The 19,164-nt window shown below is 37.7% G+C and overlaps 1 protein-coding gene across 1 annotated transcript in view; it reads right to left on the bottom strand.

Moving 5' to 3' along the window:
• Nucleotides 1-6,273: 6,273 nt before the first annotated feature.
• The window catches only part of LOC136877702 (synaptogenesis protein syg-1-like), a 1,066,513-nt gene continuing 1,053,622 nt past the window's right edge, over nt 6,274-19,164 (bottom strand). Inside the window, exons 13-15 of the mRNA XM_068228708.1 lie at nt 15,036-15,200; nt 10,486-10,493; nt 6,274-6,567 (exon numbers count right to left, since the gene is read on the bottom strand). Coding sequence (XP_068084809.1) covers nt 6,274-6,567; nt 10,486-10,493; nt 15,036-15,200 — 467 coding nt within the window. The remainder of the gene's footprint in view (nt 6,568-10,485; nt 10,494-15,035; nt 15,201-19,164) is intronic.

Raw genomic sequence — 19,164 nt, 5'->3', positions numbered from 1 at the left:
TATTGTTCTTTCCAGGCGCTTGATAATTAAAGGAGGTGTCCTGTAGATTCATTGCAGTACGCCAAGAAGGGTGTCTGGATTTCAGTCGTTCAGCTGCAGAAGCTGCCATGTCAGAATGAGTACGGAGCTGGGGATTGTTTTATATTTTCTTCCATAAGTTGAGCAGTGACCGTGATCTTCTTAGGGGTGCAGGTGGTATGTGGCTTAGGACGGGAAGCCAGTGTGTGTTAGTTGGTCAGATGCACCCTGTAATGATACGCATTGCTTGGTTCAGCTGGGTGTCTAATAGTCCAGTGTGAGCACTGTTAAGCCAGGTTGAGCAGCAACATACAGCGACGGAATAACAAAGTGCAAGAGCAGTAGATCTCAGGATTTGAGCATTAGCGCCCCAGGATGTACCTGCCAGCTTTTGAAGGATGTTATTCCTGGTCTTAAGCTTGGCTGACACATTACATAGGTGTTTCTTGTAGGTCAAGGACCTGCCCAGCGTGTGTCCCAGGTATTTTGGGTTGCTATAGTACTGTAGATTCTCTCTTCTCAATGGTATGGTACCCAGCACTTTTATTCCGCAAGTGGAAAGTAGACACAACAGAACCCCTGCAAGTGCCCAGATGGATTGTTCCTTCCCAAACGACAGTGAAGGACGCTAAACCAAATTAGGACTGGCTAAGGTAGATGTGGAGCCATTCTCTTCAAATGGAGATGGAAGACATCACCGCAATGTGGTTGCGGTGAAGAGGAGCCGACAGCGGATCACATTGCATTTGAGTGTCCTTTGCATGCTTATAGAAGCTCCTCTATAGACTTACACTGTGTCTCAAGCGAGGCTCTTTTCTGGCTCTCAACTTTTGATAAGGAAATTTAGTTAAGAACTTGAGAGGCTTGTTGTACGTATTGTATATAATATTGCATTCATCATACGCTAAATAAATAACTTGAAAATACCATGAAGCAATTTCCAAAAAACTATTGTCCAAAATTTCGTCAGATTTTCACAAAATTCATGTCATGTCGTTAAGTTTTTAAGCCTAATCCGTCAGATTTCTCTTCATTTAAACCTATCAGTCTTATGGCGGGGTACGTGACGCGGTCGCAATGGAGATGCTCAGCGCCACCTAGTCGGCGCAGTGTTGTCCGTGGCACCCGAAATGTAATCATACGTTATCGTACAAAGACAGACTAGCAGTAACCTTCTTTTCGGATATAGAATATCAAAGAATGATATGATTGATTCATGGAAACAGGTTGTGTAGCATTTCATGAGAAATATCGAGGACAATCTCTTAAAGCAGAATACGGGGTATAGTACGCGTTGGTATCACCCAAATATCACTATAAAATTTGTCACAAATTGAACATAATAATTGCTTTTACACATATCAAGTGAAAAATCTGCGGCAAATTAAGAAATATTTGATTTTTGGAGAATATTATGTATACGTACTTTACCAATTTACAAGTACATTTGGTGTTGCGCTCACAGTGACACACGTATGTCTTTTGTCTTACACTTTCAACAATTTCGTGTGTGATATCTGTGTTCACTGAAGTTCTTTACTTTCGTTTCATTGCTTCACTTGTCAATGACATCATTTCATGAATTATATCGCGATATGCAATATTTAATAGGCGACAAAATGGTATGGCCAATGTACATAAGAAAAAATCAGTGGACTAGTGATTTATTGGTCCAGGGATCGAGCTACTTTCGTTCGAATAGGAATAAAACTATTTATTGGTCTAGGGATCATGGTATTTTTCTGTTGACCTCCATTTTGCTGTTTGAACTGGCCGCTCTAGTCATATGGACAAAGATAATAAGAATCCACAGACATAGCACTCCCATTCCACGGTGCTAGCCCTGGACCTCAAGAAAGTAACAAAAGAAGGCACCAGCAGCGGAGTACGACATAAACCAGTCCTGTCTACAAGCCTTAAGTATGTTTTCATATTTCTCAAATAACGACGGTATTTCTTAATTTGCCGCAGATTTTTCACTTGATATGTGTAAAAGCAATTATTATGTTCCATTTGTGACAAATTTTATAGTGATATTTGGGTGATACCAATGCGCATCGTACCCCAGAATACGTTGTGGAAACAGTAAGAGGGACGTATGCTTGAAGTCCATAAATGTCTACATCTAGAGCAAGTATAGAACTAGACATTCCACAACCTATAGTACAAGAATTTTACGACGACGTCTGCGGTGAAAATGGGCACGTGTTGCAACCGGCTCACTATACGAACAGGAACGGTATGCCTTCTGTATGGACGCGTTCAAGAGGATGGATAATGAAAATGGTTTTTATAAAGATGTTTAGTGGTACATCACTTTTTGACTGTGACGATATGGGGCACACAGAAACCGATGGACTACATGGAACTTACAGGAGACTTTTAAAAACGGAATGGCGTTCGTGCACAAAGTTCTTCAGAAATGTATGGATCATGAGAAGACTAACTAGAATCACATATCTAGTTATGTTGAAGAACTACTGGAAGCCACAGCTGCAAGGAGATATGGGAGAAACCTCATTTTCTAGGAAAACCCTACCATATTATAGCGGCAATGTCAGCACCTCCTTCCTATTCCGCATTGTCCCTCTTGTAACATAGACTGGCCACCAGGATCTGCAGATCTAACACTGTTAGACATTTTCCGTGGGATTCGTGTAAATTTCTCGACTTTCTGGAGATGCCGATGTGCTCTCATGTAAGTGGGATGCAATTTCGTACAAGGGAAATATCTGCTGAGTGGCACGGAAAGCCTCATTGAACATGTGTAATAATCTGGAAGTTCTGTAAATTTGCGCACTATAAACAAGTTATTTGAAGTACGGCATTATTTAATGCGAGTTTTATGTAACTAATTTAGAATAACTGTCTATTATACTGCAAACGAAGTACAAGTTCCGTAGATTTGCGAAAATATTTCATTACCTTTCAGTTTTATAATTTGTAAAGTGAAAACGATATATTTTTGTAAGTGATGGATTTAAATTAATCTATTTTATGTGATGATGATACGATTAATTCATGTAGTTTTGTGAAGCTAATGGAATTTTATAACAGTTTATTGTGAGGTGACTCGTGACTTTCGTGAAACTATCAGTTTCATAAAAAAATTCAATATTACGTACGTAACCCAGATTTATAAACTGAGAATAATATTTTCTCGTTAATAAAGTTAAAACGAAATTGAGATGTAATGCAAATTTTGGTGTGAAGACTCTATCTGTAGAGACTTATAAAATGCTTATGAATTTTCCTTTAATCGATGTTAGTGACAATAGATGTGTATGAACGCATTGTTCTTGTGTAAATAGTTCTGAAGTGTTTTCGACGGTTGCGACGTAGTTAACCATGCTGGTTATTATTGTACCTGTGTGCCAGTTTATGTCTAGTACAAGTCACAAAACAGTTTCATGACATCCAAAACCCTTCGATCGAATGAGTAAAAATAAATCAAGTTATAAAATTTCAGGCTATAGGTAATATAGTTAATGGATATTTTCCAACTTGTAAACAAGTTACTTAACATTCACATTCTCTGCAGTTGACTTATGTTTGTACTCGCTATGGGTAGGCTATAACTTTGCATTCTTTACAGCTTTGTATTATGATATTGTAAACTTCATTCTCAATTATTGTTTTGAGAAGTTAAAAAGGTAGGAAGACTTAGGAAATGCTATAAGAACAGTGAGATAGTTTTTTAAGATTAATGGAATTGGTTTTGTTCATTTAATGAATTGTTAATTATATTTGATAACCATTGGAGACAGGTAATATCTCCAATACAGTTTAGGAAAGGTTCTGTTCATTAAACTGTAAACTAGGAGAGTTTATAAAGTAGGAATGGAAATCATTCTTTTAAATATTTATTCATACATTTAAAAATGACGGAGTGTTAAGAAGAGTAAATGCTGTTGTTCCAGTACAGCATGTAATGCATTATTTGATTAGAATAAAGAAATCTTTTGGTAAAAGTAAGTATGGTGTATAATAAAATAATCATATCTCTTACAGATTTACTTTTGTAAAATCATATAGATATTTGATGACGTTAATAAAATCATAGGGAAGTTTCCATTCTGTGTAAGTTTGTTAAAATTACCTCTATATCAGTACAAAGTTATTCACTTGGAGTGATAAGAAAGCAGTGTGTGCTTTCCTGTCCTGTAGTCATCTAAGTACGTTGATGAAAATTAAATGTATTTGATGTTAGAGCATTTGAGGTTCGAGGAATATTGTAATCACATTCATTTTAACGTTTGTAAAGGCGTCTTCTTAATAGGTATTGGATATTGGAAACTCATACGTAATATTTTATGTTTTTTGCAAATAATTGGCATGAACTGAAGAATTTTTATTGGTAGGAACTTAAATATATAGCCATTTACATAATATATTATAATCTACGGTTAGAATTGACTTCAACTGATGGATTTAGTTGATGACAATCCTGGCATCTCGACTGTTCGAAAAGGCGATAGAATTTATATTATTAGGAACTTCGACTTCATCCAGTTACACAATATCTTATAATCTACAGTTATAATTGAATTAACTTCAACTGATGGATTTAGTTGATGGCAATCTTGTCAGTTCGAAAAAATGTATTTCATTTTTAATATGTCACTTTTTAAATTATGCCAGAAACAACAAAATGCCATATGATGATTAGGTCATGTTAATCACCCATGATTCATTCTATATTCGCTGTAGAATAATTATAGACGGAGTTACCATTCATCAGTCGATAAAATCTGATATACTGTGTTCATGTACAGTATGGTATGGATATTAGAATGGGCCACCTTTCCCCCCAAGATTTTAATGAGAACTACGAGAATAAAACTGTGGTAACTACTATCATGTTCGTTTCAACATTATTTTTATTGTTCTTGAAGATATTTTGACGGTATTATTATTATTATTATTATTATTATTATTATTATTATTATTATTATTATTATTATTATTATTATTATTATTATTACCTTTTATGCATTAGCAAATATGCTAATTAAAGTGAATTGTAATTAACTGAAGAAATTAACCGTATACATTAATTTGATAAAATAAAACCTATTGATAATCGTAATTTGCTAATTCAGCGAAAATTAATTTCAGATAAAGGAATGTATGTGAATACTCTGCACATGCACCAATAAAACAATTCGCCAAATGGATATGGAGCGGAACGTCGAGATAACTACTGTACATGAACACAGTATATCAGATTTTATCGACTGATGAATGAAATGCTGTAGAATCCAATTTTTCGTTTGTATTTTAGACTGTCATGATATATTAATGCTTTTAATTTTTCTATCTAGTTGATCTTTTAAAATAAATTATTAGCCTTTCGACCTTACTGGTATGATTAAGGTAGACTGAAGACATAAGCAAAGAAGAACAAACAATAATACTGCAGAGAATGCGATTTTATTGTCAATACTCAAGTAGGAGTCGATCATGCCCTCTGCTTGCCAGTACCTAATATTCTTTGTGGAGTTATAATTTATTTATTATCTTTGTATTGTGCTGAACTGTAGAAAACAAGGACATTGCGTGAAATAAGCTTTCAATGTCGTTAAAACCATTCTTGACTTATGTAAAATCTAACATTTAATTTGAAGTGAGGTATTGTATCCCGTCAACTCAAATACTCAAAATCCCATATAAATTATAAAAGACATGAACTGAAGAATTTCTATTTGTACGAGCTTAGATATTCAGCAAGTAACATAGTATCTTAGGCTATACGGCTAGAAGTGAACTCACTTCAACTGATGGATTTAGTTGATGGCAATCTTGAAAGTTCGAAAAACTTTTTTCTAATATCTGTCGCTTTTGGTTTCTTTGCGTTCATCTCCCAAATTTTCATTTCTTATATTTTTCTCCTTTATTCAATTTGTATTATTTGAAGCTATATTTCTTCTTTCTGATCGAGACTCAGTCATCTGTTGTGTGATGCACGGTGACAAATCTGAGACAAACAGCCGCAGCACAAAACCACCTACATGGCGCTTTTCAGAGACGCGGAAAAGTAGATAGTTGTGGTGATATTACTCATTTGCACCACATGCTGATAGAATCGTATCCAGTTGGTCGATAGCTCTGTATATTCACTAATATCTTACTTGGTCCTAAGCTCTTTGGTTGCAAAGTCTGTCTCAAAAGCGACTCCTCGTGTGACTTGCGTGTTGTATCTTGCATATTTATTTATACTCACATATACATTCCATAATTGTTTCGTCTCACTCACTATACACAGCTCTCCTGCTGGTTTGATATCAGTGGAGTTCTTACTGTGACAATCTCGCGAGGGTAGAATGAGGGGTGAGAAGCGGGTGACACCAGAGGAGTGGACACACTGTCGGATGGAGGTGGTCTTCTGCTGTGATCGATCTGCGCGTAGATGGTGGCTTCCTCACGAACGCGTACTCCACCACTGCTGCTGCCAGCAAGAATCACGCTACTACCACGAGTCAGACCAGTGTCATGTAGAGTCGTCGGTCGAACCAAACTCAATTCAGCGTAAGTGACTTCCTCCGATACCTGGAAAAATATTTGAAATGATATCAGAAACAACACAAAGCAGGATTCAATTCCCTTTGAATTGCTGTACATTATAATAATACCCCGTCAAATTTATAGACATTGGAAAATACTTAAAATAGAATTTCAGTTTATTTAGATTGTGGTGGTGGTGATTAATGGTTTAAGAGGAAGTACAACTGGGCAACCATCCTCCCTTGACACTAATAAGAGGAAAAACGGAAGATAAATTTCGAAGAATGGAGACATTGACAAAAGAAAGAAAAGGGGGCCACGAAGGGCATGGAAATGAAAGATTCTCTAGGCTACGCAAATCTAACACATTTGGGGTCGGAAGAGAATCAATGTTGTCCAAGGGAGGTCGGATAGGAGAGTTGAAAGCGAAGAGGATCGCACAAGTAAGTGGAAGCGGTACTAGTCTTCGTCAGCTAGGGTTACCAACCCTAGTCCCTAGTCCCTAGGATTTCCCTTTCAGTCACCTCCTGTGAGAGGCAGAGGATACCGTGGATGCATTCTACCGCCCCCACTCACAGGGGTTTATTAGGTTGGGTTGAGTATGAGCTGCATCTAATTCTGACCAGCTAGGGTTAACCTCCGACCCTTGTAGGAAACCTTCCGGGTTCAGCTTGCCAAGAAGGTTCTGGGCCGTTTCATAAAACTAACTAATAATATTATAACTCATAAAAATAATTATTAGTTAACCAAATTCTGTTCCATAAAGATTCATACACGACTAATAAAATGTGTTCACTCATAATATTAGTTCATTAGTTAGCTGATACAAATGGAGGTTAGAATCGGTCTGTTGAATATGTTCTTGCTTTGCGGTTGCTCCTAGCAGTGGTCTAGTGCTCGATAACAACCGGCTATTAATCCATATATTTTCGACAGGCTCACTTGATATTTTCGTTTTGTGATTTTGATACATGTGAGAATGGTTAAAAGAAGTGAAAATAATGTGAGAGAAGAAAGTTGCTTTGCGGAAAATGCTTGAGTTAAAGCTTCAGTTATTGGCAGCCTATTACACACTCTATAACTCTCCTTGTTCGTTTTACTTTTTCATTTTTGTGCTCTTAAAATTCTCTGTTGAGATGGACTAGCAAAATGTTGATTTACTGGCGGTATAAGCCAAGATTTTGAAGGATAGACGGAGTCTCCTAGTATAACTGCACCAGGGAGAGGTCTCCAACCATTAGTCACCTTATTGTTCAAGCCACTTAGCCTTAGAACCCTAGCATCACTGACACTACCTGGCCAGTTCATACAAACATAGTAGAATTCTAAATTTCGTCTACATATGAGCATTACGTTCAAGGAGTGTTTCCCATATCGATCAACAAATACTGGTATTGTTGAGAGATCAGAAGAATACACATGCCCGGTGAGGCACAGGGCGAAGGGGTTTTCACCAGCAGAGCCAGTGTCGCAATGGTTACCATAGCAACTCCGCTACTACCCAGGCGAATTTGTATTATCTTCTACTGGTAGCTCTTCGCTCTTGTCAGTTGTAATCCTGTAAACTTCAAAGTATGAGTGAATATTTTCGTGTAGCAGATAAGAGCAGATACGAGCAGATAAGAGCCGATCTGTCTGTGCAGAACAAGAAGTTCGTGCTTGCAGGCCACATTCCTCATTCTTGCATTCTTATCATCTCTACACAGTACATATGCACTTATCAAAAACACAATGACACTGTGTATCAATACCAACCCCTGGAGTGTAATTAATCTGAAGCTGCTCTTTTGAGGACAGTGCTTCATTCCTTGCTGTGGAACATTCTATTACCAATCCTATCAAGCAACTACTCACAAGTTCTGTAATCTAACCTAAATCTCTCGTTGTATTATACGTTTGTTACATACAAGTAGATGCTGTTCTTGGCCTAAAATTTATTAAACAACGAATACTTACACTCGCTCCTCATCAGTATTTAAATCAGAGTAGACCATTTTACTTGATCTTCACGATTTTATCACTCATTTTAGTTTCACTAATAATAAGGATTGTATGTATGTTCAATCCTCAGCCCTAAGGCTGGTAGGATCCTCCACAGCTCCACCATTAGCTTTTATGGATGGCCTAGGCATCACTGAAGAGGAGTGAGGTAGTTTCCTGTTGCTTTCCTCTCCGAGACAGAAGTTGCTATTACATATCAGTCTGCCAAGCCCACTGAAATGCATGCACCAACCGACCCTATGAGCAAAATTTCTCACCATTCATAGCAGGGACTGGCTTCATGAGGAATGGCATTACTTTTTTTTTGCTAGGGGCTTTACGTCGCACCGACACAGATAGGTCTTATGGCGACGATGGGATAGGAAAGGCCTAGGAGTTAGAAGGAAGCGGCCGTGGCCTTAATTAAGGTACAGCCCCAGGATTTGCCTGGTGTGAAAATGGGAAACCACGGAAAACCATCTTCAGGGCTGCCGATAGTGGGATTCGAACGTACTATCTCCCGGATGCAAGCTCACAGCCGCGCGCCTCTACGCGCACGGCCAACTCGCCTGGTAATGGCATTACTAGCATCGCTCATACCTCAGTCACTTTCATACTGTCAAAGCCAAGGATAAGACAGAGACAGATCAATGAAAGTAACAAAATTGCTCTAGCCTATACCAGAAGACATAGTACACTGTAAACACTACGTCCCGCCGGCAAAGGCATGTAGATTATGAGCCAAAATACACTCATAGAAATAATCCTAATAATATAAGTAAATTTTATTAGTCATATTGTATATGAAACGATTTACTAATATTAGTAATCTACTAATAATTTTCACTCATACACTAATTACTAATAATATTAGCTAATAACTCTATGAAACGTAATACTAATAATATTAGTTAATAGTATAGGTTTCTTACTAATACTATTAGTGAAAAATGTATTATGAAATAGCGCCCTCGGCATCGCTGAACAGACTCCGGACCGGTCTTGAAGGATGCAACTTCTGGCTTCACACGTGGGGAAGAATTTCCAGTCCTCAGCGCGACTGTGGTAAGGCAGCGCAGACAGTCTAGAATGTTGTGGTGGCATGCCCACTTTCGAAGCTTCCAGGTGATGGTGGTGGTGGTGATTATTGTTTTAAGAGAAAGTACAACTGGGCAACCATCCTCTATTAACATTAATCAGACGGAAAAAAATGAAAGGGATCCGACACTTAAAAAAATGAAGGAATCGGCCAAAGCAAGATAAGGGCCACGAAGGGTGTGAAAATGAAAAGCTTCGAGGAAGGATACCAAGAACTTCATGCAGCAAGCGAAATTCTCCATAAAACTGTGACCAAAATTTACCATCCACCGATCCTTGTTAATATTTGCATTTAGTGTATAGTTTAATTCCTCTTCATATTCACACAACACACTACACTACCAACCACCACAGAAACACGCAATAGTGATTACATCCCTTCATATAGGGTTGGCGTCAGGAAGGGCATCCGGCCGTAAAACAGGGCCAAATCCACATGTGCGACACAGTTCGCACCCGCGACCCCACAGGTGTGGGATAAGCGGTAGAAAAAGAAGAAAAAGAAGAAGAAGTGTATAGTTTAATTATTATCTTTCTACTCCCGTACACCACATACGCCATACGAAATGTGTATCCCGAAGAGGTGTTAAGTACATAACTAAAAATGACAAGTGGGAACTGAACCATAACCTTCGTATTTCGCGTCCGATACGTTCATCTCACAACATTATCGAAGTCTTTTTATAGTCGCTCACAATTATGTAACTTATTTACTAGTCTTTACATCGTTAGATAAAAAGGCTTATCTGCCTAAAAAGGCGAAGTCCTTTTCAGGTTCACTGCGATTGTGAATACAGTATTCAATTCGGATGCCCCACAGCGGGCGACTAGCACAGTATACATCTGCACTAGACGTAGTGTAGCTCAGATTCCTGCCAACAAAACACGATGACCTAGGCAGCAGTAGCTCAATCGAGTAAGCAACGGACGTGAAAATGAAAGGTTGTAAGTTCATTCCTACTGATGTTCGGTTAGTCAATTTTGTTCTATACTTAACATCTCTTCGTCGTGTACTATAAGCACTTAGCACAACATAATAAGCTGAAAGTCTGTTTCAGGTATAATCCATTAATGAAAGCTAAATATTCAATTTGAATTGGTAAATACTTCAGAAAACAAGAAAATATGAATATGGAACAAAAAAAAAAAAAAAAAAAAAGAGTGAAGAAATAATCGTAGAAAGAATATTGATATTTCTTCCTTTCGGAGCACTTAATACGTTTTCTTTGTCTGAATATGGTGCTTCATCACACATGTCTTCACTGAATGGTCAGCGTCTTTGTATTCGATAATCGGGGCCCGGGGCTCGATTACTAGCTGGGTCGATGTATTTTAATATTTTCATTCCCTTGGCTCGGGGACTGGGTGTTTACTGCCGTCACCAACAGCACTGTAACTTATACAGGGAGAATAATTTAAGTGTTCCGACTTCTTCTCGCATGCCGTGGGAAGTCCCGAGCGAGTGCCATATGGCTTCTGTCAACACGGCGAGATAAGAAGTGATCACTGCAATGCGCAGCTGTTTAGCACTCTGTCCCTGAGTTAGAAAATATTGGACTTTTGAGATGTGTTGTGAGGTTATTATCACGATGGTTAAATACACTATAGAGCAAAGGATATTTTTGGTGGAGTGTTATTTGCACAAGAAGAAACCAGTTAAAAGGTGCCTTCGAAAATTCCGTAGACAATTTCCCGGTGCGACAGTACCATCAAAACGTTACGTGCATCAGCTTGTTTACAAGTGGCGTAGTACTGGTTCCGTAAGCAATAAGAAAAAGAAGCGAAGGAGAACAGCTCTCACACAAGAGAGGTTAGAAGATATACAGGCAAGACTCCAGGTCAGTCCACGTAAGTCGCTTCGGAGATTAGCTCAGGAAAGTGGTATTTCGCCTTCTTCAGCACGTAATGCAACAAAATTGTTACGTTTACGATCTTATCGGACTCACTCAGTCCATAACATACTGCCTACAGATTTCAATGCAAGAGTACGATTTTTCAATTGGGTAATAAATAGTGTCCACGACGGTATTGTGGATCCGAACTTTTTTTTTTAATGAGCGACGAAGCCTGGTTTCATTTGAGTGAATATGTCAATTCACAGAACAATAGAATCTGGGATACAGACAACCCGCACATTTTACAGCCGAGACCTCTGCACGATGTGATGGTGGGTGTGCGGTGCGCTATCAGTGCCCGACGAATTATCGGTCCCATATTTTTTCAGGACACGATTACTTTATTTTTTATATATTTATTTATTACTGGCGAATTAAATTTAATTTCCTAGTTGATTTATTTATTTGTTTATTCATTTACGTATTTGTCCAGAGCATCTCTGTAGCCGGCGAGTTCAGTTTCGTTCAGTTTCTGTAGGCGTAATCATGCCGCTTCTTTGAGCCGACTATGCCTGCTTGTCATGGCGGGCACTGCGCTCGCTGTCTCCGCTTCCCAGCGCGCCTAATCCTCGGCACTCCGCTCTGTACTTTCAAATTAATCACCCTGTACAACACACACAACACTATCCCCCACCCACCACTATAACAAGCAGATGAGGCTTTTTATCTGACGACGTAAAGAGTAGTAAATAAGTTACATAACTGCGAGCGACTATAAAAAGTCTTCGGTAATGTTGTGAGATGAACAGCGGGCAGTAGTATGATTGTAAACGGGATGAAAAGTGAGGTTGTAAGTTTCACCAGGAGGAAAAGTCCTCTAAATTTTAATTACTATGTTGATGGGGTGTAAGTACCCCGCGGGGGTCACCGTAAGTACCTAGGTGTTAACATAAGGAAATACAGGGAATATAATTTAAGACTTCACGCTTTTGGTCACTGGACGCGTGAATCCCCAAGCCAGCGTCATATGGCTTGTGTCAAGCTTGGCCTGATAAGAAGTGTTGACAGCTGACGCAGCAGATACTTAGCTCTCTCACTAAGTTCCCCTATTGGACATTTTAAGGTGTGTTATAAGGTTATATTCGCGATGGTCAAGTACACTGTAGAGCAGAGAATATTTTTGGTCGAGTGTCATTTGCACAAGGAGAAGAAACCAATGTAATGGTGCCTTCGAAAATTCCATAGACAGTTTCCCGGTTCGACAGTACCACAAAAACGTTACGTGCAACAACTAGTTCACATATGACTTGGTGCTGGTTCCGTAACTAACAAGAAAAACAGCGAAGGAGAACATCTCTCACGCAAGAGAGGTTAGAAGAAATACGGACAAGACTGATAGTCAGTCCACGAGAGTAGATTAGGAAACTGCTATTTTACATTCATCAGCACGTAACGGAACAAATTGATTACATTTATGGTCTTACTGATATCATTCAGTCCATAACATACCGCCCATAGATTTATTTCAATAATACGATTTTGCAATTGGCTAATGAACGGTGTTCACGACAGTATCGTGGATCCGACATTTATTTATTTATTTATTTATGTATTTATTTATGTATTTATTTATTTATTTATTTATTTATTTGTTCTGAGCTTGAATATAGCTGGTGAGTTCAGTTTTATTATGTTGGCGTAATCATCCCGCTTCTTTGAGACGATTACGGCCGCTCGCCATTGCGGGCATTGCGCTCGCTGTCTCCGCTACCCTGCTCTCCTGTTCCACGGTACTCCGCTACGAAGTCTTAAATTATACTCCCTGTATATTATGGTATTCACATTAACGAGCTTGTAAATAACGGTTACAATCTCTTCATATGGTTATGAGGGTATTTAGGGGTTGTAGTAAGGACGTAAAGTAGAGGGCGTCTATGACCCTGATAACAACCAATTTATAGTATGGTACCCTCACCAGTATTACTTGATTCGATAACTGGGAAGGAAGCCAAGGGAGCAGCACGATTCTCTTCTGCGTGATTCACGACAAAAGAATGATGCTATGAACGTGTTGTAGACCTTGGGCTGGGTAGACATGAGAGTAAGGAGACGAGCTGCTCGACTAAGCAGTATGTCGCGAGGTATCTCTGGAGAGATGGCCTGGCATTATATTAGTAGATGAATAAGCTTGAGTAGTGTTTTAAAAGCACCGAACTTGATATGAAGATAAAGTTGGAATTCAAGAGGACAAATTGGTGCAAATGTTCGTTTATAGAAAGAGGAATTAATGATCTGAGTTATTTACCAAGCGAAATTGTCGACAGATATCCAACTTATTTGAAATCTTTTAAGAAAGTACTCTTTAAACAACCAGTAGATCATAAGCCCTAATTACAGATCAGATGTGATTGATAGCTTTGGCAGTGTATTCACCTTTTAGGGTTCGGGATAAGCAATTTTATCGACTGCTGATGGAGGGAGTTAGTGGTTCTGACGGTGTTGTACAATGTTTGGAAATTTAGATTTGAGTTTTTGAACTGTTCTTGAGATTGGTTGATTGTTTGATAAATCTTTAAATGTATGTATGTAGAGTTATGTACTAGCCATAAGCTAAATAAATAAATAAATAATAAATAATCGACTGCCTCAGTTTTATTTAAATTGCTTACTCCCTACGTAACATAATTACATACAGTCATATATATCTGGAGAAAATGCGTTTTCTAATGGTGAAGGAATCACTGAAATGCGTTGAGTGGTTCCCGAGTTTACCTTCCATATACAAACAAACTCATGAACTTTTTTCTCCTGATAATATTAATTCAGGCTTGCGTGGTTTTTATTTTGGTGCAGTTAAAGCAATGATGCTCTCTATTACATTAACGTAAGGTTAACTGTAAATTGAAACCAATATTACTACAGTTACTAGGAAATAAGAATTTTACATATAAGATTGAGTAATGAAACTGTTTCATAGCCTGTGTTTTTATAGGATCTGTTTGTTTGTTTAATTTCCAGAATTATTATTATTATTATTATTATTATTATTATTATTATTATTATTATTATTATTATTATTATTATTATTATTATTGCTTTCAGAAATCGAGGAGTGAGTAGTAATGGCGAAGACATTTTTTTAAAATTGGAAAACAGGAAACATTCACTGTTAAGTAGACACATAAGTAAAGCAGTCTGAAAAGTATTTACTAATTCCAATGTCTGGTGTGTCCTTCTATAAAGGAAGGATAGTTCTGCTTGGTTAGGGAGGTTTCTCCGCTCTTGGCTACTGGTCTGTCGTGCCTGTTAAACAAATTGTTATTACATCTCCCTTAGAAAAAATGAAATGATTATAGGCCTAAGTATGTATTTCAGGAGAATGTGTGACGCGATGTTACCTAGCAACCTGAAGGCTGTGATGTGAAATATTGATGGATGGTCTGCCGAGCAGATCCACGGCCTGTACAGCTCTCAACGTACTGTTGCTAGGTAACGTCGTATTACACATTTTGTTACATGACACTATTTCGTTACACAAATTTTTGGATGACACACAGCTTTAAGACATATTTATGTCAAAAGTGCGGTAGATCTGTATACCTACCGGTCGAGTTCTCGAGCTTGTGTTCTTGTAGTTCTCAAACAAGTCACCATTCCTGGAAGTATTGTTCCATTTCGTGTGTTGCTCGTAAGATGGCAGCTCTGGCGGCGTCTCCTTGGTTACGCCTGGAGTTTGCGCTCCGGATACAAGTTGGTAGTCTGAATCTGAAACATGGTGGAACAAAGCTTCAAACAGTTTGTCTACCAAACTCATGGTCCTGGAATTATGATAACGGAGCTTCGTAGACTTAGTTTATTCATTCCAAGACACTGAACTTTCAAAGGAGAAGAAGGCTATTGTATGAATCATTCCTCAAAATTGTTTATTTCCCACTTGTTAAAAAGCGGTTACGATGATATGCCAAGATCGAAGAAGTGAATGGTATATTTCATCCGCTGTACACTTCGTATGCTGACGGCTGTGAGAAGAAATTACTGCACAGTCGGTTGGTATTTAAGAGTGTCTGTTGACCAATGCTGGATTCATTTTTCATCTTAAAAATCGCATGACGTCACGAACGCACCCCTAAGCCCCCAGTGAAAGCTTAGGATTATCCAGATCGGCTCCAGTGACTTCAGAAATGCCCCAGATGTTGAAGAAAATTATTATTATTACTATTATTATTATTATTACTAACATAGCTGATACACTTTGGACTATGTTAAATATACATTTTTACTCCTAACTTGTTTCCTTGCAGAATACCTGAATATTATTTATCGGACGAACCCATCTAAAATTATCCTACTTAGTGCCTTAAAATCAGACTGTTTTACGCATATTTATATATCACACTTACATGATGTGGAGCTGGTTCTTTCATGATCGCACAGGGTTTGTTACTCTCTGAGACAATATGAAGAGAAAATAACTCTTCAGTCACAAACACTGCAGTGAGGTGCTATTTCGCCACACATTACTTTGCAGGGGCTAGGTATACGATTCCGCTTAACGTGTCTGTTAAAGGAGTTGCTGCAGAGAGTACGTCACGGCGTTTCAGATTGCAGTCTGAGACAAGATTGAAACACGATAACTCTTCGGGTTCGATTTATAGTATTTACACACGAGTCTGTTGTTTAAATCTACGTATAGCTTGTACGTCAAGAAAAAGTTATAGTATTTACATGCCGTATATCTATAATGATAGCTGTAACTAATATAATAAAGTAATATTTTCTCATTATGATGGATGGTACTAACCTCAAATATTCAGTTATTTACATTATTTGCTGCGATTTGCGAGAATTTTGTTTCAATATTTTTGATGTTAGATCATTGTGATCCCATATCAATGAACGTGATGTACTGATGTGTGCGAATGATGATTGATTAGTCACGGTTTCTTGGTGTGGATTAGTGTGAAAATATGTTTGTGGAAGGTTAAACTGATCGTGCCTACTAACGGTGTAATTCGAACTGAGGGTGGTCCACAAGAAGCAGCCAGTCAATATTTGAAATAAACTAACTTGACAGCTTTATTACGTTTCAAAGAAAATAAATAAGTGCGTTATGCTTGGTTTTCCTTGTAGGAGAGCATTTAAGCCAGGTAGTGGAAAATCATTTAATGTTCACTGAACGTGTAACTAAAGAGGACTATATGAGGCACAATCCACATTTTCATTTCGTAAAATTCTTGTGAAACGATAGCGTCTCCTTAGGAAAAGCATGAAACCCTGCACCTATGAACAATCACAATTTCAAGATTACTCAACTACAATGTCCATATTAGATATACTATAAATAAGGTAAGAAAATTGATAAGAATCACCAAAACAAAATTGCGACTGGTGAACTTCAGTGTCGAGAAGCAGGAAGATGGTACTTTAAATTTATTCTTAATAACAATTTCAATTGGGAAGTATAATAATAATAATAATAATAATAATAATAATAATAATAATAATAATAATAATAATAATAATAATAATAATAATAATAATAATAATAATAATAATAATAATAATAATAAATCTATTCAATAAGCGAGTGCTTTCTTAAAGAACGGCATGTGTACGTAGTGCTTCGATACAAAGCATTTCAAACGAAGATTTATTCCTCGACAGAAGGCTATACAGGTAGCAGCATATTAAATAAGGTAGAACTAAATTTGTGTTTGACAGTTGTTTGACGTCGCACTTATTCAGATAGATTTCCGACGACGAGAAATTTTCTGGTGTGGAAATGGGAAACCACGGGAAACTCTATTCAGGGCTGCTGACGGAGGGGTTCAAACACACCATCTATCTACTGCAATCTCACAGATATGCAGTTTGCACCACGCAGCCAACTCATTCGTTAACATCTAAAAGAAATCCTGACATTACAACCTATCATGCAAGTAATAAAGATTAAACTATAAGCTGTCAGTCAACACTTGGTCTTTGGAATGATAATTGTGATGGTGAAATATGGCGAATTATTCAGATAAGATAATGGAATACGACTCGTGGTATGATTCTTCCTCTTGAATTGAGAAACTGATTCGTTGAACACTGCCTACTAATGAACATTACATTTTTTTGCCGGGATCAGTAATTAGGTAATTTGAAACTACTTAATTTTGATAACCTCTTCTCACTAGCACGTAAATATTTCCAGATAAAGTTTTAACAATTGTGAGTCATACTACAGTGAATAATAAGATTACAATTTTTACGTTTTCTTGTGGTAAAACACTATGAGTCCAAAGGAACGTGAAGGTTTGTCTAATACATCTCAGTAGATATGATGGGTATTTTTATCTCTATTACATTTTCAATCTTGTAACTATTAAATGCATACTTACTTTTTTGCAATTGGATTTACGTCGCGCACATCTTAATGGCAACGATGGGATACGAAAAGGTACACGATGGCGACTACTGTGTATGAGTCTGTGATATCCGTAGTGGATAATGGTGTAAGATGCAGTGAAAAATGTGGCAAATGCAGAAGAGTAGTTAAAAATGGGATTCTGTGTCGTAATTGTGATGAATGGTACCATTTTCGTTGTGCAAATATTGTAAATAGGACTGATATTGAAGAAAGTGTGTGGCTGTGTTCCGAGTGTATACAAACTGATAGTGAGGGAGAACAACAAGAAAGAGAGACTTACGAAACTATAATTAAGATTTTAGGAGTGCTACAAGAAGACTTACGCGCTCTGAAACATAAAATGAAAGCTTAAAGACAGAATAAAGAAACTGGAAGATAAAGAAGACATTGGAGAAGAAAGATCGCCGTGGACGTAAGTGACGCGTAGCCATTTTAGGCCTAATGTTAAACATATGGGAGAAACTACGTACAACTTAAAAATGGGCAAAAACTCTTTGCAGTGCCAAATTAGATTTCAGTTATTGCAACAAGTTCCAGAAAAAGACACACCAAGTTTTCCAAATAATTTTAAATCCAGTGGAGGTAACCTACAGAAGAAGAAAACCAACCGAAAGTCAAGATCGCCAAAACTTCATCTCTACGCAGACAGTTAAGGGCGGGGTATGGCAGAAGGCATCAAGCATAAGCTGCAGAATCCAGAAACTGAGCTTTTACGACTAATAAAACCAGGTGCGAAAACTGAAGACGTCCTTTCAAGTTGTGATCCTGTGTTAGAGAAGGACAATTATGTGGTGATTGTGAGTGGTACAAAATGAAGTTACTGAAAATGAAGGTGAGGAATTAATTATGACCCTCAGAGGTAAGATTTCCAAACTACCTGAATCAAAAGTAATTGTAGTTAATGTTCCACCCAGGTATGACCTTTTAGAGGACTCGTGTGTGAACAAAGCTGTACATGATGTAAATATAAAAATCAAGAGATTATGTAAGAGTTTTAGAAATGTCTATGTAGTAGATACTTTAGGTCTTGGCAGGCAAATGTTCACTAGGCATGGGTTACATCTGAATGGTAATGAAAAAAAAACTCTCTGTAGACAAATTGCTACAATTATCAACAGAGATTTGCAAACTAATCTGTACTTAAGTAAACCCATACCACTAAACTGGCACATACAGGGAAACTTGCCAGAAAACCCAGATCCTTAAATCAAGATCTATGTACAAGGATCTGGGTTCCAGGGAAGTTCTCAACTCATGAGTCAAACGTTACCCAATTGCAACAGTCAAGTTTTAGGGAGGAAGGGAGTCTGAGAT

This window comes from Anabrus simplex, chromosome 7 (genome assembly GCF_040414725.1).
Source record: "Anabrus simplex isolate iqAnaSimp1 chromosome 7, ASM4041472v1, whole genome shotgun sequence".
Taxonomy (NCBI): domain Eukaryota; kingdom Metazoa; phylum Arthropoda; class Insecta; order Orthoptera; family Tettigoniidae; genus Anabrus; species Anabrus simplex.
The sequence above is the reverse complement of the archived record's forward strand: the minus strand, read 5'-3'. Positions and strand labels throughout refer to the sequence as shown.